Source organism: Orbicella faveolata, unplaced genomic scaffold (assembly GCF_042242905.1).
Source record: "Orbicella faveolata isolate gen_17 unplaced genomic scaffold, um_ofav_v1 contig_1, whole genome shotgun sequence".
Classification (NCBI taxonomy): domain Eukaryota; kingdom Metazoa; phylum Cnidaria; class Anthozoa; order Scleractinia; family Merulinidae; genus Orbicella; species Orbicella faveolata.
In genome coordinates this window covers 27,023,379-27,048,770 of record NW_028301536.1, presented here as the reverse complement: position 1 = coordinate 27,048,770, position 25,392 = coordinate 27,023,379, and the positions used below count along the sequence as shown (strand labels likewise).

At 38.1% G+C, this 25,392-nt stretch overlaps 4 protein-coding genes across 4 annotated transcripts; 3 read left to right on the top strand and 1 right to left on the bottom strand.

The window, feature by feature from the left end:
- The first annotated feature begins 3,847 nt into the window (after positions 1 to 3,847).
- LOC110061775 (uncharacterized) lies at positions 3,848 to 8,733 on the top strand. Its single transcript, XM_020768624.2, has 4 exons — positions 3,848 to 4,158; positions 4,832 to 4,936; positions 5,744 to 5,858; positions 6,591 to 8,733. The coding sequence occupies exons 1-4, from the start codon at positions 4,072 to 4,074 to the stop codon at positions 7,712 to 7,714; spliced, it is 1,431 nt and encodes a 476-aa protein (XP_020624283.2). The 5' UTR covers positions 3,848 to 4,071; the 3' UTR covers positions 7,715 to 8,733.
- Positions 8,734 to 13,955: 5,222 nt separating this feature from the next.
- LOC149118569 (acidic phospholipase A2 S9-53F-like) lies at positions 13,956 to 18,917 on the top strand. The gene is made up of 3 exons (XM_089298390.1): positions 13,956 to 14,082; positions 16,788 to 16,900; positions 18,010 to 18,917. Exons 1-3 carry the CDS (start codon positions 13,979 to 13,981, stop codon positions 18,150 to 18,152), a joined length of 360 nt encoding a protein of 119 aa, XP_089154516.1. The 5' UTR covers positions 13,956 to 13,978; the 3' UTR covers positions 18,153 to 18,917.
- A 1,065-nt stretch (positions 18,918 to 19,982) lies between these two features.
- On the top strand, positions 19,983 to 21,960 carry LOC110061782 (basic phospholipase A2 3-like). Its single transcript, XM_020768630.2, has 3 exons — positions 19,983 to 20,359; positions 20,952 to 21,061; positions 21,426 to 21,960. Exons 1-3 carry the CDS (start codon positions 20,259 to 20,261, stop codon positions 21,572 to 21,574), a joined length of 360 nt encoding a protein of 119 aa, XP_020624289.2. The 5' UTR covers positions 19,983 to 20,258; the 3' UTR covers positions 21,575 to 21,960.
- An 805-nt stretch (positions 21,961 to 22,765) lies between these two features.
- Positions 22,766 to 25,390, bottom strand: LOC110061783 (phospholipase A2-like). Its single transcript, XM_089298369.1, has 5 exons — positions 25,328 to 25,390; positions 24,846 to 24,862; positions 23,925 to 23,981; positions 23,394 to 23,509; positions 22,766 to 22,902 (listed from the first exon to the last, which is right to left on the bottom strand). The coding sequence occupies exons 1-5, from the start codon at positions 25,328 to 25,330 to the stop codon at positions 22,772 to 22,774; spliced, it is 324 nt and encodes a 107-aa protein (XP_089154495.1). The 5' UTR covers positions 25,331 to 25,390; the 3' UTR covers positions 22,766 to 22,771.
- Between the last annotated feature and the right edge of the window lie 2 nt (positions 25,391 to 25,392).

The following is a 25,392-nucleotide window of genomic DNA, read 5'->3' as shown; positions in this document are numbered from 1 at the left end:
CCACCCCCTCACTTCCAGCTAATAATCACTCTCCACCTTCCCAGTCCACGCCATCGTCGCTACATCATCCATCACCCCCCCCCCCCTCCCCCATCACGTTAAAACATTTCGCCTTGATAGGATACAAGCAAACAGATAATTAGTCTCCTACGCAGACGCTACTTGGGCTCGTCACGCAATCTTCCTCGTGGGGAAGGAAGATTGCGTGACGATCCTAAAGAGCGTCTGCATAGGAGCCTAACAGATAATTTACTACAGCAGAGGAATTGTGGCAGTTTTTTCGATCAGTTTACGTGATGTGATTATTTAAAATGGGAAAATACAATAAGATATTTAGGTCACAACTTCCCGAGTAATATTGAAATAATAGCCCACTCGTTAAATCACCCCACCCCGTAGCTCCCCCCTCTAATATTTGCTCTTTTGGTGCGAAAAAAGACTAATCATCCCCCGGCTATTATTCGAGGACATATGGTAATTCTCCAGACTGTAGACAGATCACGTCTTCCTTGACCAATGGTCGGGTTCTGATTAAAAGTCCGAAAATGACGGACTTCCGCTTGAATTGCTTGAATTACCTTACTAACACGTGCCTCTGTCGAGTTTCGTCGCTCATGCCGTCTGTTTTAAAATGTTTTTTCAAACCAATCAAAGTAGAAGGAAAGAGCTGCATTTAGTGGTAATTCAGGGGCGAGAAGATAACTGACCAGGAAAACTCTTTTCAGCAATAAAATTACCCGTTAGACTAGTTTCACATATTCACAGCTCCCTGAATATTTGTCTTTGTTCTCTCGACTAATTTTTGATCCTGAAATCACCATCACCTTAATCACTCCCCTCAAAGTGTTGTCTCGAGGAGTGTTTGATTCCTTACTCTCAAATTATCCTAATAAGAAGCGTTCAAAGACATGAATGACCAGCGCAGTGATCACCGGGAGGTGGGGGAGCTCCCATTTTGACGGGGCTGCTTGTCGTACCTTTTAGGGGTCAAAAAAGCGGTTTTAGTACCTCTTAGGGTGCGTTTCTTTAATAAAATCCAAGATTGGGTTCTTAAATCCGAAAGAATACAAAAACGGATTTTGCGTTTCTTTACTAAACAGATCAATCCAAGATCTCTGGGATCATGGTACGTCAAAGGAACCGAAGAATCCACACTGGGAGTGGATAAAAAAGGGATAAAAAAAGTAAGGCTACGCCCGCAAAACAGGATTTTGGTACCTCCTAGGGGTTCTTTTCAAAACTTCCGACGAGCATCCCCGTCCGCCTTTTTATGAGGGAGTCCCCCTCCCGAGAGGGATGTACACAACCCATGCGATAGTCTCGGCCCGGGCAATCACTCTTTGCCAAGTGAGCTTACAAAAGAAATTAACCAAACCCACCGACGAGGCCCATCTCTTTCTAAAACGGACATCGTCAGGACCTGCCCCAACTGTCCGTCATGGAGAGGTGTCCTGCTTTTACAGGGTTGAGGCAACTTGCACGTGAAACCAGTATACTTCTGAGATAATAAAGTTGAATTAATAACTTGTATTAAGGACGGTGCCTACCAAATACAAAGGTTTTTGCGCCAGGTTAGGACCATGCGGAAAAAGTAGATCTTTTCAAGGGCTATTGGAATCCACAAAGAAAACTGGAGGTAGCCACGCATTTTTTGGAGATAATTAGCCTTGAATCTCAACAAAAATGCTGACAGCACCGTTTTTCTGAAAAAATTAGAAAATGATATTTACATACAGAAAAGCAAACACATTTATAAAGACCTTAAAACTGCACGGTAAATGGTAACATAAAAACCATATTTGATATGTTTTTAATGACAAAATCGTTGCAATAGCGCTTTTAGCGTCTCTGACAGCCTTCCTCGGGTTCAGCTGAAATACAGTCTAAACACCTTTTGCTCACAACCAGAAACTAATCACGTGTTGAATAGGCTTCTCACTTCCATTTCATAACATAAAATGAAGGGGTAACCACGAGTTTTTTAAAGTTACTCATCTTTTTTGAAAACTTTTACGGTGTCCGTTACATTTTTCCTGGCACCCCCCTAGTAAGTAAAACAATTGCGTATCTCGCACTTGTTTTGCGCGCCCTCCACGTCATCTGCAGGTAATTGCTTACAGTTGGATTTCAGTATAATTTTCGAGGAGATAACACATAGTTTTTCAGCCGAAAGACGGTAACAGTTGGTGCTTAGCGATATGCTATTATTGTGGTGTTCCTGGTTTAAGTACAGGTTCATTAAACTTGATTTGGTTACAGTAGGAAAATTTTGCTTTCGTTTTAGTCGTGTACTTGGTAGCGTAGATGATTGCGTCATTGTCAACCCTAGCGCGCGTGCGGCGCTTAAACCATGCCTTGTGTGATGCGCAGAATGTGTGCGCACTAACAAAAGTAGGCACCGTCCTTAAGCCGGTGTACAGCATATGCAAAATAAACAATAAACAATCTTGGACAAAATAAATGGAACATTTGGACCACCCCTCCCCCATGATGCCAAAACGGAGTGTTTTTGCTCCTTCGCGTCTTCATCATTGCTTTGGGTGGGAAGGGGGTTAATTGTTCCTTTTTGTTCTGTTCAAGATTGCAATCTTGGACACAATAAGTGGAACATCCTGGACCACCCCTCCCCCAATTTCAATGCTGCCAAAATGGCGTGTTTTTGTTCCTTCGCGCCTTCATCATTGCTTTTTTTTGGGGGGGGGGTGGGGGGGAAGAAGGGGGTTAACTGTTCCTTTTTATTCTGTCTAAGAGTGTAGCGCTACCAGTGTTGTCATAACCTCGTTGTAAATTTTGAGTAAAAACTAGAAGTCGCATTGCACAACACCGGCAATATATACAGCCGACATCTTGCCAGAGTGTTCGAAGCCTTCACAAACTTATTTGACCACAACGCCCTGTTTGAAACTGGATTAAAGTGATTTGGAATATCAAGGCGAAAAAAAAAAAAAAAAAAATTCGAGCAAAGCGAGCGCTGCGCGCGGGGCGGGGGAGGTTCCCCGCCTCGACCGCTCGCTTCGCTCAACAAATTCTTTCGCGCTCGTCGGCTCGCTTCGCCAGCCTAATTTTTTTTTTCTGTCCTCGCCGGGAGCCTGTTCGCAGGCTAAAAGGAAAAGTTCGATCAATCTAGAGTTCGATTACGTTCGACTGCCGAACCCAATCCAAATCAGTCAAACGATTGGAGTTCGATTGAGTTCGATTGATCAGTTGTTCGATTTTCTAAAGTTCGCTTGTGTTCGATTGGCAAAGAGTTTCTGTTTGGTTGAGTTCGATTAAGTTCGGTTGCTGAACCTCAGGGACTGAACCCAATCGAAATTAATCTAACGACTTACCGAATCGAACCGAAACGCGCGGATTAAAAAAGTCCGTTTCTAAACAGTTTAACCCAGTTTCAAACAAGGCGTTGTGGTCAAATAAGTCCGTTTCTCTTTGCAATACGAATTTTCCTTCTCCAAATCGTAATTTGGTGTAACATTCAGCAGCTACATTTCTGTGTATGTGCGCTTATAATGGTTTCAATGTGTCCATTGTCAATTAGAGAGGTGTCCGTCTTACAGTGAAACGACTGAAAAACGGCAGGGCACGTAAGAGACAGTTGACCGTACACGTGTTTTGCACATGAACTGAAATTCAGGAAGTGTGAAGGTCATAACAGTGTAGAATACTGTACTATAAAACAAATATAAACGTGGGAGGAGGAAACAGAATCTTCACACTACCCCTCACGTGCGGAGTTATGCAATGTATGATTCACGCCAACCGGAAACGGAAGTTAATTGATCTTCATTCGCGAGGCACAAAATATACCAGACACTTTAAAATTGCACGTACATAACCCTTTTTATATTTGAAAGAAGTGAAATTATACTGTAGAGTAGTCAAACTCGTGAAAAAGCGGTCCTGTAAGCCTTTCTTGAGCAATATCCACACTATTAGTTGGCACCTCACGTGCGATGTTTTTGTGTGTTATGTAAGGAGCACCGCACGTGTACAAATTCACATAACGAGGTTTGGGAAATTTCTTTACGATACATAATTGTTGGACTGCCGTTTACATGCAGCACATCTAGCAACATGGCGGAGTCAGTTGTAGATATCGAGGAAAGGATATTTCGTTCCCGTCCAGTTTCCCCTTGTTCCTCAAAGTCGAAAGGACATAAGGTAGGTGTTTTGTGTTGAGTTAAACAAACGCGCTGTAAAGCAGTGAACGACAGTTTCAGGTGACGTTATAGGAACTTGTGATGATATGCTTAAGCGTAAGTAAAGTTAAATTAAGCTTACATCATTTAGCTTTCTTCGAAAACTGGAAAAATATTTTAGCTAAGTTAACTTGTGTAAAATGCAAGTAATTTAAGTTCTCCAATGTCGATTTCTCCCATGTTTGTTTGCATTCTAAATTGGTTCATCTTGACGTTCGATTTCATGTACATGTAAAAAGCTTACATACTCTGTCACCAGTTTGCCCCTGTTTTCTAGTAATGTAGCTTATGTTTCGACTTGTTTCGATGCGACGCTTGCCATTATATTGACCGATGCCTATACAGATACTGTATAAATGAGTTGTAAGAGGGAAAATATCCGAGTTATATACATGTATATGAGTGTTTTATATGGATCATGAGGGAGCGAACCATGGGTTAAGCAAAAGGTCAAAAAACAGGGGTGCAATGTGCATAGTTACACCTCTCAAAAATCAGATGAGAGCGTAGTGATTGTTAGTGCTATGGGCTATGTATCGGTCAGTTACAAACATCAACATATCTCCCCCGGGCATACCCCTTGCTAATTGTTAAAATGTCAAGGCATGTGTAACAACTTACTTGTTGTTCTACAGACGGAATATTCTCATAAGCTCACCGAGAAAAGGAGAAGAGACCGAATGAACATAAGTATGTCTGAAATAGCCCAGTTGTTGCCATCCTCGCCTGCCTCAAAACAGGTATGTACAGCACACCCTTTCCAGCAGTGTTCAATTTACAAGTACCCAAGTATAGAGCAAAGATACATGTTAGTATAATACCAGGAGTAATCATAGATTATAGAGTGTGTTCTACTGGTTGAGAGATTACTTTCACGGTTAGAGAGGATTAGTGAGAAGGGTGGGTAGGGATACTTGTTGTATAGAAATGGCAACCTATTTTAATTCCCTCCTTCAACCTTTTTTACTATGGGATAAAGCAAAAATACCACATCTTGAAAATAACAGAACAGGTTTTGTTTTCTCAAAACTAAATTATGTAACTACATAACCCCAATTAAGTAACAAGACTGGAGGATATCTATATGACAGCCACTCGTATCCCATTCTATTATATGAGAAATAAGCTTATTATCAACACACTAATAAATCTGGTACATGTACATGTATGTGTGGTTGTCCAAGGTTGTTTTCTATATTATGTGCAGTGGCAGATCTAGGGGAGGGGCCCCTTGCCCCCCCCCCCCCTTATTTTGGGTTAAAAAAAAAAAAATCGCAAAAGGGAGGAACGCTGGCCAGGCAAGCAAATTCCCTTCCCCCCTCGAGGTCTAGATCATTCCTTAGTGTTCACAAAGGGGAAATCTTAGTTTGTCTGTACAGTCTGTACTTGTAATTGATCTAAGTAAAAAAACTCTATTGTTCCTGTGAGTGTTAGGGCAACTGTCCAACTCACTTTTTAGTGTTAAGTCTTTTGTAACTTATGGAAAAACATAGTGCCATTTTTGCCTGGGATAATTCTTTTTGTTCCTTGATACATGTGCTGTTAAGCTGGAGAAAGCCGAAATTCTGGAAAAGACAATAAGTTACATAAAGAAACTTCAAGATCTCACAGGGGATAAATGTATGAGGATGAGGAGTGAAACTGACAATTCACACTCAGATGGTGAGAAGATTCATGATTTATAACTTATACAGTCAGTATAATGTGAAAGAATTTCTTCGCTGGCTCTTGTTTAAAAATATTGTAATGTCTCTTCCAACAATTTGATTGCATAATGGAAATACATGCATTTTAGAGTGATTATTCTAAATGTATTATCAGAAAACCTTTGCCTGTATCTGATTTATGAAGTAAAACAGTAATATGGTTTTTTGATATCTTTCCCTGCTCCAAAAATGTTGCTAGCCTGATTGAAGAAAGATTACTGACCAGCTATCTCAATGTCACTGTCCAAATTATCAGTGCTACTGGTATTTTCATGCCATGTCAAACCTCGTGTGTAGGGGGAGGTCTGTGTGGTGTGACCTGACAATCTGCTTATTTACACACTTGAGATTCAAAATTAATCAGGTGATGCATGTCCCATATTTAATCCTCACACTGCTGTGGAAGATGAACTCAGGTCACTAATAAAATTTGTTCACATGTACATGTAAAGCAGTGTTGACTTTTGACAGACGAAACTTGCTATGAGTTGTGATTCAATTCAGCCTGTTTTATCACCAGTTAAAGTATTAGGGACCAGAAGAGCAACAAAGATTGGTATTTGTGAAACTGTTTAGTCTGTTATGGTATGTCATCATCATCGTAGGGTTCAACAATCATTGTGTTCATCATTTTAATGCAGTTAAGGAACAACTTGATCTTATCAATTATACTTAATTGTTATTGCAGAAATACAAAATGCCACAGCTAAAGATAGTAAACCTCCTAGTGCACAGCTGGAGCTGACTTCAAACTACTACAATGGTTTTAGCGACTGCATTAAAGAGGTATTTCATTGCCTTACCAATGTAGAAGCCATGGACCTTGAACAGCCTTGTTTTCAGCGACTAATGGGCCATCTGCAGAATGAATTACAGTTTATGAGAGAAACTACAGAAGTGAGTGATTCAGAGAAAAAGCACAAAGACAATCAAAACAACAAATGTCTGAGTGCCACTTCTAATGGAAACATTAGTAGTTTGCCCCCTTCAAAATCTTGTCATGAATCCTGGCGACATAAAAGAATCCATGAGAACAGTGAAAACTCCAACATCCAAAATGAGACTTCCTGTGAAAACCCAGTTGCAAAAATACCACATCTTGATTCTGATAAGAACTCTTGTAGTGATGGTAATGGAAGTAGTACTTCAACAGAATCAGTGAGTAGCAGCATAAAAAAAGAAAAGAGAAAAGCTTCCCTTGGTACTGGCTGGGATGGAAATAAAGGTGCTCATTCAAACACAGGAGGGAGTAGTGTTGGTTCAGACAAAGAAAAAGAAGCGATTTCCAGTTCTTTAAAGCAGGATGGTAGCAACATCTTTGACAGAGCTAATATGGATGGTGGTGGATGTGGACCTGAAAGCACAGCTGTCAACTGTAATTGGCCCAACCTTGGCCTAGATATGCCAATTCAGGCCACACCCCTTTCGCCAAGGACCCCATACATGCCTAATCCATACACTCTGCCAACTTACGCTCTTCACCCATCTGGTACGCACTTCATTCCAGTGGTTCTGCATCTGAGCTTTCCTTTGCCACCATTTCCTGAAATGAAATCAATACCTAATTGGTATTTTACAGCACTTAACTGCATGAGAATGGGGAATCCACAGTTTCCACATTTCTCATCCAGTTTTCCCTTTGCTCCCCAAGTCAATGGCATGGTAGGACTGAATGGCATGCAAAATACCAAGAACGAGTCAGTTCAGAAGCAGTGTGAGTCTAAACCAAGGGATGTTGATTCTACGCACATTGGACATGAACCTTCTTCAGTGAATGAAAGTGCAACAAGAGATTTATTGACCAGTGTTTAATTGACTTATGTCCCTCTGGAGAGTCAGTATGCGGTGTACTGCGTCTGTTCCCAAACATTCACTGTTTCCTTTGACACAAAATTTTAATGTATGTAATTGCCAGGGGTGTAAAAACCTTTTGGGTGAGCTGATGACTTTACTTTAGTCTCTGGTCTATACCTTACATTCAGTGCTAAGTGGTCCTTGGATTTATATACTATGAAAAGCATTAGAGTGGTAAACTGTAGCTGCTAAATTTTTTTCTGGCACAATGTCAATCTAGATTGTGCAAGCTTAAGTGGAGCAACTGTTCACTAACTGTTAAGAATTAAAATAATAATCACAGTAACGCTTTCAAGACACTTAGTCCACAAACCTTGTTATGATTTTTTCAGATCACAAGAAAACTGCTTCATATTGAAATTTCTAATGCAGTTTCGTTGCTCTAGTGGTATGTTCTCATAAAGTTTCTAAACTGTACTGTACAATGGATGCAACTGAAAAACCCTATTAAAAGCAGGTGTGTTTTTTTAAGGTCAATATTTCCCTGAAAGGTATAGCCATGAGTAAGGTTTACACTCGTGCAGTACCAATCAACACATAGCACTGACTCTCCTGATGTTTTCATAGGAGGGCCTCCCCTGGGATATTGCCTCATTAAAGGTCCTAATAATGTGGATATATGTGTGCAATGCACATGAAATATCACTAGGAAGTGAGTGTATTCAGTAGATAAGACTCTAAGCCTTTTTGTCAGACCAAGAGAGAGAGTCACCTACTGTACATTCTATTGTATATAAGTTACTTTTAAATGTATACTTGGATAAAATCCTCATGAAAAAAGAAGTTAATTATGTGAGCTCGAATACCAGTAATTAATAAGTAAATGACATTGTACATACAGTATGCAGCTTGAAAGCTAAATTGTAGAATCTAATTTGTTGTTCTTGCTAATATCTGATATGGGATGTTGAAATGTGTATCAACCCCTTAAAATCAAGTTTTGAGTGGAAAATCAATGATTAAAATTTGTGAAGTAACATTCAGGACTGAAGTGTTTTTAAATCAGTTGTAGTTGTAATTATGCCAAAATGAAGTTGCAACCAGCAGGCTGGTTAAGATCAGTAAGTGTTGTTATTTCTGAAAAGGGGCTCATCCTCACTCCCTTTTAGATATCTGTAATGACAAGTTTTCACCACTCTTGGAGGCATTGTATTTTGGAATTTTGGGTTAAAGAACCTGCGGAAGTTTAAATTACGGAAACATGTTCATATGATTGTAAATATGTAAATTAAATTGCTCACCAGATCAAAACTTACATTGCCTGTGTATCTCCATTGATGCAAACACAATAATAATAATAATAATAATAATAATAATAATAATAATAATAATAATAATAATGATCATAGTTATAATAATAACAATGATAATGATGATGATGATGATGATGATGATGAAAACAAACTAATTACGATTGGCATAATTTAGTCATGGCTCTTGTTGCAAATATTTGTGCAAATACCCAGTGGTTTACCCATTAAATGACAAAGGATGCACATATTAAAAAAAAAAAAAATGCTAAAAGATAGAATGACCTTGGACAATGCCCCACCCATGAGCTGACAAAAATATCCAGTGGACTGGCAATGGAGGGACTTACGTGCTAGTCAATTGTAATCCTGACCCCCAAAACCCCGGATAGTGGGGATTTTACTGCGCTATAGTTAGAGATTTGGCATAAATTCCTTGCACCATCCCTGGAAAGATTAGCAGAAAATATGCACACTATGCTCCTGTTGGGTCAGCCAAACTTCCTCATGTGGCAGATAAATTTGCTGGTTGGTGAATGTTGTGGAAATTTTACATTCAATAAGAAGCTGTATTCTGGTCACCCAATGTCACAATTGAGTGAGCAAATAATTGGGCTCTGAATTGAAGCAAAAAACAAGTTTGTGTTCACCTTCGAGAGCGACTTTGAAAGAGATATCTTTATCAGCTGCCTGTGAAGGCCTTGTTACTCTGTACACCTTAACTCGTTTAAATACACAGAATAGCATTAGCTATTTCCTGACATGCCCATAAAGATGTCATGGAGTGATCGGGTCATGTTTTTGATACATTGCTTTTGACATTTCAGTCACGAAAACTTGTTATTTGACTTGCAGACTTAGATTTCACACTTACTTGAGGGGTGGAGCCAATCACTTTTGAATCTGGCCTTGGGGCCTGGGGAAAGCTTCTAAAATTGAAAAAAAAGGATGCTCTTGAGAATTTACACACTATTCCCCGGGGGTTTTGGGGGCGTGATTACAAATGTCGATAGCATCCTCTGAGGATCCGGTCAGATACTTACTGCAGATATCAGTCTGTGGGTAAAATGCAGGCTGCAGATCTGGAGTAAAATGTACAAATGTAGATTGTAGACGTTTTAAATATTTATGTATATCGTGGTACTATTTTCTATATACGAGAGCTGGTCGTAAACAGGCTAGCCTGTGTATTATTCAGGCTAACCGTAGTGAAATGGTAACAGGATAAACTCATTCTATCCCCGGTCTGCAGTCTCAGTTTTACACATCAGCTGTTTTTAGTGTTTTATCGTGCAACTTTGCCGATGTCGTTCTTTGTCCTAATGCATGACAGCGGAAGCTCAATTATTTCGAAATAAGAACAAAAGCTCAGAATACCCGGCCACTCCAAAACACTTTTTGAAACAGTGGCTTGGCAGCTACAAAGATGAGTAGCCACGTATTTTGGCGAAGTTTACCAAAGAGGGAGAGCCTTGATAAAATAAAAAGCCGGTATGTGAGACTCTACTTCCGCCATTTTGCATGAACTTAGTAACCACGCTCAGGTAACTAGGTCCCAATACATGCTCCACTTGGGACGAAACGCGAAGCTGACGGTTGCTCTAATTTCATTCTGATTTCATTCCCAAATTTATTTATATAACTCTATTTGATATTATTTGTTATTTCGACAAAAAATTTTAATTCGGTGATCAGGAAACACTGTTGGAGATAATTCTGTTATTATGAAAAACAACATTTCGGACTTCAATGTTAGCTAATGTTTCACTTAAGTTTGTAATTTCAAGCATGCAGTTAGCGTGATCCCAAACTGACCTACTGCATACAAAAAGAAAACAAATACTACCACAAATGAGCCATTACTTGCGCGTGAGAAAAATGCCGCCCGAGGGCAGCCGAATGGAGAAAGTAACCAGTCTAGCAAGTGGGAAATGGATATCTTCAAAGTGCCCATTAGTGTCTCATTTAATGAGAGATGCAACAATTCGTGAAAACACCTGAGAATATATCCAAGCTCTTGACATAAAATGAAACGTGAGAGAAGAGGAAGGAAAAGTTGTGTACAATATTTTAACAGATTTGTTCAAACAATTTACTTTTTTACCAGCAGCCAATAAGAACTCAGTGAAATTTCAACTCCATCAGAAATTGTCTTTTAAACATTAAAAGGCTATATCGAATGACAATCATTTCGAGCGAATATGATTTTAATTGGCCAAAAAGGCGAAATTTAAACAAAACGTTTTGTTAGTTGCTTAAATACTCTTCATACATCCAATTAGTTTTTGTGATCTCTAGAAGATAATTACTTTCGGCCGCATGCTTTTGTTCCGCTTTCGCCGTACGTCCGTGAACACTACTCGATCTATCATTGCTGGCGAACTTTGCTTGCAGAATGAGGTCAAAACTTGTACCCACTTTTTTTCTTCTCGTTTCCATTGCTTTATGTGTTTTGTCTGTCCTGGCATCTCTTTTCAAGGTAGGTTTGTTAGATTGCGCGCAAACTCAAAGCAAGTTAGTCGAGTTTACACACGGAGCCTTTGTCAGAAAGTTCTTGACCAGTGAAAATCATTTACCAGTTTTCATATTCAATGCCAGAAAGGTCTTATTTCATCTAGAGTGACTTGTCTATGTGTTCTTTTACAGGCCCGGGAGGTGATGTGCTACAAAAATGAATGTTTCCAGTGATATACGATTCCCTTTTTTAGAAAACTAAAGAAACTCCTTTATCTAAAAACAGATAGATGAAAAAAATAATGATGCACAATTTGTCTCCGTAAATTTTCTACTTAAAAGTATTGAAATCTTTGCAATCGCCTGAGTTACCGTGCCGCACTTAATTTTTTTTTTTTGCGGGAGTTTAATTTTGCGGATCGGCGATTTTTTGTATCAGTTCAGGGAACCAGTTTTTGCGATTTTCAGGAAGCCGCATTCAATTGCAATTCAACATTTTTGTTTTTGATTTGAATATATTCAATTGACAAGTGAGACAACAACACGGTAAACAGTGTTACTCAGTATTGTGATTACATCTTGCCCTTGCGTGACTGATTGCTCCTGCCTGATAGATCAGCGAATAACTACGGCGCCTGAAGTATACCGAGGGCAATTTCATCATTTTGTTTCTGAACGTTTTCAGTATATGGCACCAAAAAGATTCTACATGTGATTTTTGTATGTATAATTTCGCCAGTGGAAATTTTTGTGGGAACTTTTCTTTTTTGGGGGGGCGGGAGGGCGGCGATTAATTTTTTTTGCGGATCTTAGAAAAGCCACGAAAATAGAAAAAAAAAAATTTGAAATTTCGTGCTATAAGGTGTCTCTTGCGTTTTCATTTTTGATTCAGAATTTGCAGACATTTTATTATTAATAATGATTTCGATTTTCGGTAATTATGAAAAATATGGTATGAATCGAATTAATCTGAGGCAGCGCGGCTGTATGTATCTGCTCAAAGGATCTCCAACAAGCTGAAATACAGTTTACATTCAAAAACTTTAAAATTAAATGGACGCAGCCATTCCATTAATCGTTTAACCCGTTGATATTCACGTTACATCGCTGTTTCGCTTGCAGGGGTAAAGTGAAAAGACGCCGTTGAAAACACAACACGGTAAGCTTGATAGAAAAAGACTGTCTGTACACTGGCCTGGCAGCGTAGGTGCATTGATACACAGTGGTGATCTTGAAATTACTCAGCAAATTTCACATGAAAATTTTACATAAATCCGAGTAAATTTACAGTATGCCGGCACAAGTCTCCTTCACACGAAAAAAGAATCGCAAAAATTGAAGAAATTTCATACTGTGGAACCCCGTAAATACGGTCACCAACGGGCCATAGTAACAAGGTAAGTCAAATTTCTTGACTGGTCTGAATTGAGTGACGTCGCAACAGAAATGTCACAGTTGTACTTTTAAACAACTGTTCTTAAATCCTGAATGGATATATAATTTTTTTTTAAAACAAATAAACTTCAATCAGTACATAAAATATTAACTAAGTAGGAAAGATGAACATAACTGGTTTGAGTAGCCGTGTAAACGGGGTAAAATTATAAAGAATCATACAGGTTGGGATTTCAGAATGTGGCTGTTGGCCGTGTTAACGGGGTGGCCAAATTAACGGGTTTTTTTTATCCAAAAATGCACGGGCGTTTCGCCGGGATAAGAAAAGGTGGTCGCAATAACGAGGTGACCATAAGGCAGGGTTCTACTAAACTTTGTTGACGGGACGCCGTAGTAAAGAAAAATAAAAACATGGCGAAATATGCAGTCCCGTTAACTCCGACACAGCTACGCAACAATCGAGACAGCGTCTTAAGCACATAGCTTTGTACATCAAATCAAAACCTTAAATTTTAATTAGGTAAATTTCGCTCGCTACACTAAACATGTCTATAAGATTTTTAGGCCGTCTTGAAACCAGGTTGTCCATCACTTTTTGGTGATTTTCGCGATCCTCGCCTAGCGATCTGAAACTCCGTCCTGTCCGATGTAAATCGATTTTCACACTTTTACCGTTACAAATGGAGTACAGAAATGTAAGATTTGTATTTGGTACGTTTTTGTATTGTTTTGCTTGTTCTGTTGAATATTATTGGGTAACAATACTTTCCTAACCCTAGTACATGTACAGTTCATTGCAATTTCATAGTTTGCCCGAGTTGTTCTTATCATTTAGTAAAGGGGTGCTCCAAAACCCAGAAAGGTTCCTGAGTCTTCCCTCTCAATATTCTGATGAGTGACATATTGTCAATTAGAAAATGATTTTGCACTTGTGAGTAGTAAATAAATAATATATCCAAAAAATAATCCTGACAAAATTGAACTGACCGTCAACCCATACGTGAGTCGTAAACAAACATAATCTTGCTCAAGTCAAGCTATGGTACTAAATGTCTGACACTGTGTTACTTAAAAGTAACATTTATTCCTTCATTTCAAAGAGCGAAACCTGTATCAGTTTGCAATGATGATCGATTGTGCTACAAACCGGAGCGCCTGGGATTATTATGATTATGGTTGCTGGTGTGGATATGGAGGATCAGGAACTCCTGTGGATGAAACTGACAGGTATTTAATAATACGCAAATATGCAAACTCTGCCAGGTTATGCAAGCGTTTTCCTGTTGGGAATGTCTGCATTAAACAGTGCCTATGTGTAAGATTCGAACAGCATCAGCAATTTCGTTCCTAGTCTTTCCGTCTGAGCCTGAGTCTGAGTCAGAGATTGAGAGCTCCACCCGACTCTATACTCATCTTGGAAAGCTTTATTTCGTTTTCAAGCTCTGCATGCAATTCTTTCTTTATGTGTTTCATACTTTTCCCCAAAACAAAATTGCAGAGCAAGCGTAAATTATAAGTCTGTTACGTCTTTCGTTATGTAAATTTGCCTTTTCGTTAGCAGAATTGGTAGGTCAGAACATTGAAGTTATTAAGAGCAGCTTCGCCTAAATATCAACTAGACTTGGAAATAGCGAAAAAATCGAATTTCTTCAAACTCGCCCAGAATGAAGCCCTACGGGCACTAGTTACAAAAATATCGTTTTAAGTTCGATAAATCAAAAATTATTTTTTTCCGCAATTTTTTCGTTTCGATGCCCCAAATCGGCCAAAATCCATCGAAAATAAGCGGCATATTCAGAGGCTCGTAAACTCAAAAGTAAAAATCTTCATTACAAACTGACTGCACGTCGTATTTGTACTTCCTTTTTTGTCTATTTAGAGCTAAATAGATCGTGATTTGATTAGAACTTAAATATTTGACGAATTTCCTAAATTAACGACCCAAGACAGCTTTACAAGAGGTCTACATTTAGCCTATTTTCAAATGCTAAAAAGGCGTTCTGGTACACGGCTTTTCCCAAAACGACTAGTTTGGTGTAAAAGAGCATTCTTTCTTCTTCAAATTAGTGAAATAAAATTTTTGGGTAAATAAAATCGCGAGCGCTGAGATAGCGAACTAAATGCAGCACTTCTTCCTGAAAACGTGACCTTTGACCCGAGCGTAACGAAACCGATTACTGCAAGAAAACCCGGAAGAAAAGCAAACGCTTCGTTATTTTGAAACAATTTCTAGTGATATCTCTCCGAAACCATGATTGCAAGAAACTATTTCCAGATATGAAATCCTACAGGGTCAAAAAAGGAGCTAAAGGGCGCATTTTGACACAATAACTCTGTTTGCTGAAAATTGAAGTCAATGACCGTTAACGAATTCCAGTGAAATTTGCAAACTTGAAGTATGTTAGGCGATACTTACCTGAATATTTATATTAATAGAAGAGTCGTCTTCTTGGATTAACCTTCAAAAGAAGCAGGATCCAGATTTGAAAACCTCTAAAAGAAGAAATGTTTAATGTTCCGTGACCTGCCCGCTGCTATAAATTAGCTTAAATTCCATGCACATGCCGACCGCATGTTTGTCCTAAAACTCACTTAACTCAACTGACAGTTTCCATGGGCAACCCCGAAATAAACAATCCCCAAAAATGTAAAGTGAAATTGGCTGTCTTCATGAACAGTTAGAAGCTAGAGTCAAGTTCCATTACCTTTTAAAAGTGCTTGATTCTACTTTGTTCACTCAGTAGTTACTGTCACGTTCGAATACTGCGTAGTATCGGTCACGCCAAAACACTGCAGACCGTGCAGACTGAGTAAGTTTCCCATTACCTTTTAAAAGTGCTTGATTCTACTTTGTTCACTCAGTAGTTACTGAGCAAACAGAGTTATTGTGTCAAAATGCGCCCTTTAGCTCCTTTTTTGACCCTGTAAGATTTCATATCTGGAAATAGTTTCTTGCAATCATGGTTTCGGAGAGATATCACTAGGAATTGTTTCAAAATAACGAAGCGTTTGCTTTTCTTCCGGGTTTTCTTGCAGTAATCGGTTTCGTTACGCTCGGGTCAAAGGTCACGTTTTCAGGAAGAAGTGCTGCATTTAGTTCGCTATCTCAGCGCTCGCGATTTTATTTACCCAAAAATTTTATTTCACTAATTTGAAGAAGAAAGAATGCTCTTTTACACCAAACTAGTCGTTTTGGGAAAAGCCGTGTACCAGAACGCCTTTTTAGCATTTGAAAATAGGCTAAATGTAGACCTCTTGTAAAGCTGTCTTGGGTCGTTAATTTAGGAAATTCGTCAAATATTTAAGTTCTAATCAAATCACGATCTATTTAGCTCTAAATAGACAAAAAAGGAAGTACAAATACGACGTGCAGTCAGTTTGTAATGAAGATTTTTACTTTTGAGTTTACGAGCCTCTGAATATGCCGCTTATTTTCGATGGATTTTGGCCGATTTGGGGCATCGAAACGAAAAAATTGCGGAAAAAAATAATTTTTGATTTATCGAACTTAAAACGATATTTTTGTAACTAGTGCCCGTAGGGCTTCATTCTGGGCGAGTTTGAAGAAATTCGATTTTTTCGCTATTTCCAAGTCTAGTTGATATTTAGGCGAAGCTGCTCTTAAAGCAATCTCTCCTCTAGGCGATGAAATAATATATACTTCTCACCTTTCTCGCGGTGTTTCTATTTTATGATGAATCGATATTGTGCGAAGAGATCATTTACTGTTCACTAAAGCTTGATTCGCGCTTGTGAGATAAGCATAACACAAGTGAAATAAGCATAAGCGCAAGCACGAGAAAAAAGGAACATGTTTCTTTTTCTTGTGCTTATGCTTGTGCTTATTTCACTTGTGTTATGCTTATCTCACAAGTGTGAACCAGGCTTCAGGGAATGAATTATTAAATGGTTTGTCCTTATTTGTATCGCAGGTGTTGCTATACACATGATTATTGTTACGACTATTTGGTTACAAACAATATCTGTTCTAATTGGTGGATGCCATATTCTGCTACTTACCTTTACACTGGGTGTAATACATGTGGTAAGAAACTGTCCTACAGATCAAATCGATGTTTTGTGTTGTCTTAACCTTTTACGTCAGTCTACATCATGATTTAGTTCCGGAAGGAAAGCACCTTGGAAGGTCGAGTCCAATCAATCGGGCCAAATAGATAATACGACTCTCACTAGACTCACTAGCTTAAAAAGAACAAAAACTGAAACAAACAACTGCAATTCAATTCATTCAAAGTACTTTACCTTCAAGGCGCCTTGAACTAATGGTAAGTGCCCTGGATTGCAGATCGAACGGTTCGGGTTCGAGCCCTGTCGTGGTCATTTTACTGTGTTTAAGTTGGGTAAAACACCAATCTTCCACAGAGCCTCTCTTCATTCAAGTGAAAAAAAAAAAAATGCTTACGGGCGAGCTGTATGCATGCTGGATGCAACCCTGTGATGGATTAGCATCCATTAGAAATCGGACTCCTAGTCGCTTCATGTTACGGAAACTGGACATAGACGCCGTCCCTGCCTGATGACCACTTGGCTGGAACGCAGATCAAGACCATAACTTTGTTTAAGACTTGGACCGTGACTAATGACTGATTCATGTTCATGTTGTGAACGCAACAAGTTATAAAGATAGCCTGTGCCCACTTATAGTTCTTGTTACACAGCTTGCTCTCAACCATCGTCATACACTTTACATCCACGCATAAGAAACCAGTGGATCCCAGGAACGTACAGGCTGAAATTTTGAAATTAGACAAACCCATTCAGCCTGAAATTTGAAACAGATTCTCATTTGTAAGATCAGCGCAATTCAATTCTTACTTGATGTATTGAGTTGCCTTTAAATCTCTGAATAAAATAAGAACCTAACTAAGAACCTAAACAGCGTTGTTCCAACCAAACACCCGATATATAAGAACCTATTCAGGTTGACCTGTACTGAAAAATGTAGGTTCTTATACGTGGCTCTTTACTTATGCAAGAATGGTGGCAGTTTTACTATTTTATAGCTGAAGCTCATACAACAGGAAGTTGAAGAACAGGAAACTTTAAAATTGTAGTGCCCTGGAAAAAGAGAGAGTTATTTAAGGTAGTACTTGCCCTGCATTTATCTATTTGTTTGTTTAATTACAATCTTAGAACCCGAATCCAGCTATCCGCCTGATGACCCGGATGCCGCTTGCAAGAGAGCTCTTTGTGAATACGACAGCAAAGCTGCAGAATATTTCGCTAAAGAAAGCTTCGACGCAGCATATATCGACTACGACACTTCAAAATGTTGACTTGAATTCCGACATAAGATATAACACATGCGATAAAAAGCAAAATGAAATGAAAGAAAATAAATTTTCTTTCAAAACACTGTGAAGTCTGCTATTCTTCAAAAATAAAAGTCAGCCCAAATATAAACCAACCAAGGTTACCGCGATCAAATTGCTTTTATGTGTTCAAGCTGTAGTCAAAATGCTGTCACAGGGTTTAATTTTCGACCAATATTTTAAAAGATCAATGTAGTCTGCAAACTGTGTCTACTTTACATTTAAATTCTTAGTACTTAATTAAAAAAAAGAACAAAGACAAACAAATAACGAAACAAACATTAAAGGAGAATCTCTTTCGCTGAGCTAGACCAATATGATTTCAGTCCGGTTCAATTTTTCAGTTGTACAAATATAAAAATCCTTCAGGCATAAAGTGATATGATAAGAATGCAATTTGGGTGAGATCTGGAAACCTCTCAATCTGGGTCAGGTTTTGTACATCCTGGTGATCGTTTTGGCGATAGTCAACAATTGTACTGAGCGATGAAACTCGGCAAGTTTCGGTTGGGAAATGAACTCAGCCTACGTTCAAGTTTTTCTCCATAGAGAAAAAGGGAATGTGAAAAATATATGAAAAATAAAATGAAATTAAAGAACCCTCGTGAACGAAAGATTCAGCAAAAGTCTCAATAAACAAAGTACGAAATATATGTACGTCAGGAGGCTGGGTAAATAATTTTATATGGTTTTCATCTAAGATGACAAAAAAAAAAAAGAAAAAAGAAATCAATAAAGTACTCTCTAGAGTCACCCCAAAAAGAAGAAATACTGGAAGAAATTGGTATTATAGAGCTTATCAACAACATATAAATCTAAGGTGATTATGTATTTCTGTTAGGAACTTTTGATTACAGTTAGAATGCCTACGATGATGTCTTTAGAAAAAGTAGAAACGTGAGCAGATTTTTACTCATTAAACTAGTATTCTTTCATGATCAAAGAGATATATCATTTGCGTCTCTCCAAAACAGAGAAGTAAATAAACCAGAGATTGGTACTCAGACAGAAATGGATCTATATAAAAAAAGGAAAACTGTTAAAAGTAAATGCTCTTTTGTAAACAAAAGTATGCGGAAGGTTTGTTTTACTTGTCAAAGTGACAAAGTGTTAATTTGAAAGTAACAGTTTAGTTTAAACTGTATGACAGGTGTTATAACGGCTTTTAAGTTCTGCGTATGTCCAGTTTCCATATGAAAATCACAGATGAAAAAGTTTTGTCTCAAGCATGTAGTCAGACGTGATTCATCCCTTATCTACCTGGTTGTAGTTAGTTCTGTCTATAACTGAGCCATAAGCAGGTCTGTTGTTCTTGAACAAAGATACCCAAGATACTCTCACTACAATTACTGTATGTTACACTGGCCATTGTAGCTTGTGTGGTTCTTTGTATTCCACTCCAAAATAAGGTAAGGACAGTGCTTGAAGTTTTATGATCATACTCAGGCGGTAACTTTAATAGAAGTTACTAGTAGCGACAGTTTCGGTTTGTATGGGTTAGATCTCTGTCAATGACGTTTTCAAAATGAAACTAATTAACAACTTTTTATTTAGGCGTCGAATGAATTGCTCAATCATATAGAAAACGTAATTTTATCTCCGATACTTCCACCTCTCATCTGTTAAGTTAAAAGGTACATTCAATTCCCGAAGAAGGCTAGTAAAAACGTTCCAAAACGTCGATTTTAAAATCAATTTTAACCTCGGAAAGAATCCCGAAAAACAAAGAGCGACCGTTTTAATAAGAAAAAGTTATGTTGTGTATTTGTTTTGTTTTGTTTCGTTTCGTTTTGTTTTTTTTTTGTTTTTGTTTGTTTTTTTTTTTTTTATAGTGAACCAAATTCTACGATATAACCACACGCCTAAACGAAAAGACGACCATCCACAACCCTTTTAAATTGAAGATACTCGTACAGTAATACTACCAGCGTATTTCTCTTGCCGGATGATGTAAAGTTGCTTTGTTCGGAGGTCAAATTTGAGATTTTTGACACTTGTTTACCTGTGTTCATTAATATTTTTTGTTTCTCATTTTCTATAAAAGCTCGTAATTTGTACCAATTTGGTAACATGGTGAACTGCATGACAAACAGAAGTCGCTTTAGTTACAGTGACTATAGCTGCTGGTGTGGTGCGGAAGGAAAGGGAGAGCCTGTGGATGAGGTAGACAAGTATGTAAAAATAAGAAACACACGAATAAGTGGTATCGAGTTATAATCCCACCATGGAATATAAATGAAGTGTATCTTTATCAAAGTTGCTCTTATTTAGAGAGAGAGAGAGAGAGAGAGAGAGAGAGAGAGAGAGAGAGAGAGAGAGAGAGAGAGAGAGAGAGAAAAGGTCAATCACATTCAGAAGGCTTTACCTATGTTCTGTTATGGTACGAAAATCCCATGACGCCATCAAAGTAAGAAGCCATCAAAGCATCATCCAGAGATGGGAATTTTTGGTAATTTTTTTCCAGATCACGATCCGTGTTTTTCGTCCAGCGTACTTCACGACACAAACTGAGGGAAGGATCGAATTGATAATAAGCCCCGCATTTTCCCTCAAAAGTATTAGACTCGCCAATTTTGGATTTATTCAAAGTAAAGAAGAGAATACATTTGTGGTAATTACATAATAAATAGTATCAAAGGATTTTACGTTTAGCTAATCGCAAATTTAGATTGTACACCTAAGCTCTGATCACTCTTGGTTGGAGGGAAATAACATGCTAAGTGACTTTTTATTGTGTTATTCTCTATTACTTATGTTTTCTAGATGCTGCAAGATTCATGATAAATGTTACGACTCTCATATGTACACCAAATGTTTTTACCCATTTCATGTTTATACCGTGTATTATCAATACCAAAGATGCAGGCAGTGTGGTATGTAACTGAATAAAAAAAACTCAGATGATATACTTTGGTGTGCCATGAGGTGAAAAATCATAATTTTCCAAACAAAAAGCGACGTGTGGGCTGAGCTTATCAGCGCTTTTTCCACGTTTCGAAGTCAATTTCTCCGTCAATATAAACTCAAAGAGCTAAAAGTGTCGTTTATTGCCTCGTTTCATGAGCTCTTTGAAATGTTTTGACTCAATTTCTATGTAGAATGTTGCTTCCTTTAAGGAAAGTCAGATGCTTATGAGGAAAGTGTAAACAGTGACGTCAATGTAGATTCGCTTATTTATCTATTGATTTTAATTTTTCCTTATTTATTTCCTTATTTATTTATTTTTATTCATTTCAGATCCCATCTCCTATTACCCCTCGTGGGAAGACAAAGTTGACGTAGAATGTAAAAATGCCGTGTGTGAATGTGACAGCGCCGCCGCACTATGTTTCAGCCAGGCCGTTTACAATGCATCTTATTACAACTATGATACTTCAAAATGTTAAAAGATATAAAGAATATTCGTTCTGAATAAGTAATTCTGAATCAAATTAGACATGAGTTTTATCTCGGATTCGGTAACTGAAGCGCTGGATTAATTCAGTTTTTTGCGGATTACATGCGTTTTGTAAACTGAAATGACAGGAAATAAAGATAAATGATAAAATATTAATAAACTTTAAACACAACTGGCAACTACAACATCTAGTTCACCCCGTCTTCTCAGAGGCTTTCAAATTGGTTTCCAGAAGAAGTTGAACTGAGCCGGGCGTGAAATTCAGAGGTACTCACCTGATGTAACTTCACCCTAACCCACAAGATGAGTTTTTTACAGGGATTAGCTACTAGTTGGGCAGAATGCATGTGTTCGCAGCTGTGTCTCTCAATCGTCCAAGCCCCTCCACCCACGTGAGGGTGACGATTTTACCCAACGACCACATCCAACCGCCCAATTGAGAGGTGTAGTGTGTTGCAAATTTAGAGTACATATAGTTGTGGGCAGTCGTCGGGGAAAGAAAAATTGCGACATTTTCTTCTGCGAGATAGAACGGATATAACTTTGCCAACAGCCAGAAATTGTTCTAGTAATGACCATTTGTTGGTTATTTCTATGCCATGATCGTCCCTGATAATGCTCAGAAATCAATCAGTTAATCAATCAATCAATCAATCAATCAATCAATCAATCAGTCAGTCAGTCAGTTAATCATTCATTCATTTATCCATTCAGTCAGTCAGTCAGTCAGTCAGTCAGATAGTAATTCATTCTGTCACACTGTTACTCTATCAAGTAAACGCGAAAGCAAGAATGAAAGCGATCAGTTATTTATCCAAGATATCGTCATTTAGCTACAACGCTCGTTCAGTACACTCATGCGAAACACGGTGTGCCATTTCAGCATATGAGATTTCACTCTTACAATGAAGATAAATTTGAGGGCAACAGAAACAATATCATTTTCCGCATCACTCTGGTTATTAATAAGGTAACAATTCCCCCTTCCTTCCCTTCCTTTTTTGTCAATAATTTAAACTTGAAGGTGTGAAGTAGTATAATCTGAAACTGACATTGTAGCAGGTTCGAACACGCTGGTGATTAAAAGTTAGGATGAGAGGGCTACAACGATCGATTAGCAGTGAAGAAACATGTACCGGCCTAATGAGCCACAATTAAGTATCTAAGACAATATTTCATACACTTTTCAGCATAGTAATTTATTGTAGTTTATACTTCGACTATGGAATGAGAACTCGTTCCGTTTAAAGCATCTTGCTGCCGTACCATCGCATTCACAAAGAGCTTTCTGACAAGCAGTGTTAAGACGCCTTGAAGCTGCAAGGAAAAATAAAAAGTAAAATTATTCCAAACTATTTTTTAATAGATTAATATAATAAACTTTTCCTACACTTATTACTCTCTTATTTTGGAGATGATACATTGGTAATTGACTAATGCATGAATTTACTTTTGTCCGAAACTACAATGACTCATGGGAAGAAAGTAGATAAAGGTTCTTTGTGTTAGGAAAAAGTGTGGTGGGAAGATAACACTGAAATGAAATGAACAAATCAATCAATCAATCAATCAATCATTTCAATCTTTTAATCAATCAATCAATCAATCAATCAATTAATCAATCAATTAATCAATCAATTAATCAGTCAGTCAGTCAGTTAGTCAGTCAAGAGAAATCATGAAACATGCCATAGAAGACAATAAAAATCATTTCATGTACTGTGGAAAGTCTATGCAACAGAAATCACCTTCCGTGTGCACCTCTTTTCTTGGTTAACTTGTATTTTTATTTCCCAAGTATGACTTACCACAGTTCGAATAGCCGTTTCTCCAGTAGAAGATTAGATAGACGGCACTTTTAAGGGAACCGCAAATTTTGTTGTCGATGATGGCATCATAACATTGGTCATGGTCAGGACAACACCTGCAAAGAAGGTATTTTTAAAAGAAGCATTTTGACCAAGAGCTAAGATTTGTCTTGAGCCAGATTACTAAGCATATTAATCTTGTTCTCTTAGGCCGGCAACCCAAAGAAACGAAGACTCGAGCGCTAGGGAACGGAACAAACTGATTATAATATAGTCGCCTTTTTTGTAGTTCAATTATACCTTATAGTGTTTCTAATTCCAATAGCTTTCAATGAAGCCTTAAATACCTTTTTGCCTTAAAGTCCGTTTTAAAAGCATTAAAAGAAGTTCGATATGCAAAGAATTCGTCCTTGTATATTATGGCCACCAAACATTTCAACAACAATTTCAAAGGGACAGAAGTCTCTTTCTTATAGGTTCACATTTTCGTTGTATGTTTTTTTTACGCACAGAAAGATGCCTTAGTTATACCTATCAATTCCGTCCAAAGGCTCTCCTCTTCCTCCTATTCCACAGTGGCAGCCGTAGCTGTGGAATTAAATTAAAATTAAATGAAATTCTTTTCCTTGCTTCACAAAGTGTTTGATTATACAACGCATGGCATATAAAGTCTAGAAGTTGGACACCTGCTATTGGCAGGACACGTGTAAGGATTTAATCTACTCTGAATACACTCCGAGAATGACCTTTACTTCGCTAATAACAGCTTATAGTGGAGACAGTTCATGTGATACTTCAGTGAAGTATCAATAATCATTCCCACTTTAAAATCATTATTCCATTCTTGTTGAAAGGAAGAGTTTAGCAGTTAGTTTATTACATGTATCCATTCTGGTTCCCACCTTCTGCATATTCTGTTGCGTTCTAGACTCATTTTGTTTAAACTCTTTTTTGTGAAACCTGTTTTAGTGGATTAACACGCAGGGTCAGTTTGGATCGTTTTCATCGGCCGCGATTGCCGGGTGTCATCTAAACAGCCGTGAGGTTCAGGCATGAGCAACTACCAGAACGGTTATCCTCCCAAAGTCCTCTTGGTTTCAAGGTTCTCAGTGAAGTGCTATTAGAGGGCTATCGGTACTAAGTATATATTTGAATTCCCTTGACTTAATACTAGATGTATAACACAGGCAAGTTATAAAGTGCATGCATGTTAATAGAGGGTGATCTTCCTAATGCCAACTGGAATTAGCAGCGTGTTTCAAGCCAGTGAAAACAGAGGGTGATCAAAAATGTATTTTTCTATCCTTAATTTCTTTTTTTTTTTTCTTAGATGTTAATCGTTCAAAACTAAAAATCATATCATTTGTGAACGCAGCTGTTAAAACTAACGTAAAATGTGTCAGAGGAAAATTAAACTGTCAGATTTGCATTTAATTATTTGACGGCACTTACCACGTGAGTGCAGCCTTCTAGAAAGAAAAACACGAGTGAGAATAGCCTTTTCAGTTCACGGTTAACTTTTCTCATTTGCATTACACCATAATCTAACATGAATGTGAAGCAATTTCGGGCTGTACGGCTGTTTCGAAAAAGGTGGTCGGAATAAAACGTAAAAGAGTTCGTGACAACCCCGAAAGTTAGTACAGTTGACTATGGGTAGAAGTAGAGAGCGGCTGAACGCCCTGAATATTTCATCAGATGTAAAAACATGGCGAACGTCATTTCTTAGGTTTTCTTTATCTTTAGGCTTTTGGAACCAAGGTACTTTCCGCCACGTTGACTTTTGGAAGATTTTTAAACTTTAAGTTATTTAGTAGTGAGAGAAAAAATTCTCTCATGAGTTTGAATATCTGATGTATCCTTGCTAATACTTAGCGTGCAAAAATACAAATTTGTAGATTTCCTTCAGTACGCAAAGTCCCAGTGAATACTACCATTCGGTCTTGTCGCGTAAGCTTGACACTTTCATCCGACAACCTTTCTCGAAACAGCTGTATAT

Bases quoted from the DNA above. Each gene is read 5' to 3' on its own strand.
- LOC110061775 (XM_020768624.2), top strand. From the start codon at position 4,072: ATGGCGGAGTCAGTTGTAGATATCGAGGAAAGGATATTTCGTTCCCGT. The intron at 4,937-5,743 runs GTATGTACAGCA...TGTGCTGTTAAG, and splicing joins CCTCGCCTGCCTCAAAACAG to CTGGAGAAAGCCGAAATTCT. The intron at 5,859-6,590 runs GTGAGAAGATTC...TTGTTATTGCAG, and splicing joins TGACAATTCACACTCAGATG to AAATACAAAATGCCACAGCT.
- LOC149118569 (XM_089298390.1), top strand. From the start codon at position 13,979: ATGATGATCGATTGTGCTACAAACCGGAGCGCCTGGGATTATTATGAT. The intron at 14,083-16,787 runs GTATTTAATAAT...TTTGTATCGCAG, and splicing joins CCTGTGGATGAAACTGACAG to GTGTTGCTATACACATGATT. The intron at 16,901-18,009 runs GTAAGAAACTGT...TTACAATCTTAG, and splicing joins CACTGGGTGTAATACATGTG to AACCCGAATCCAGCTATCCG.
- LOC110061782 (XM_020768630.2), top strand. From the start codon at position 20,259: ATGGTGAACTGCATGACAAACAGAAGTCGCTTTAGTTACAGTGACTAT. The intron at 20,360-20,951 runs GTATGTAAAAAT...TATGTTTTCTAG, and splicing joins CCTGTGGATGAGGTAGACAA to ATGCTGCAAGATTCATGATA. The intron at 21,062-21,425 runs GTATGTAACTGA...TATTCATTTCAG, and splicing joins CCAAAGATGCAGGCAGTGTG to ATCCCATCTCCTATTACCCC.
- LOC110061783 (XM_089298369.1), bottom strand. The intron at 23,510-23,924 runs GTATAACTAAGG...CCTTCTTTGCAG, and splicing joins CCTTTGGACGGAATTGATAG to GTGTTGTCCTGACCATGACC. The intron at 22,903-23,393 runs GTAAGTCATACT...TTTTCCTTGCAG, and splicing joins AAACGGCTATTCGAACTGTG to CTTCAAGGCGTCTTAACACT.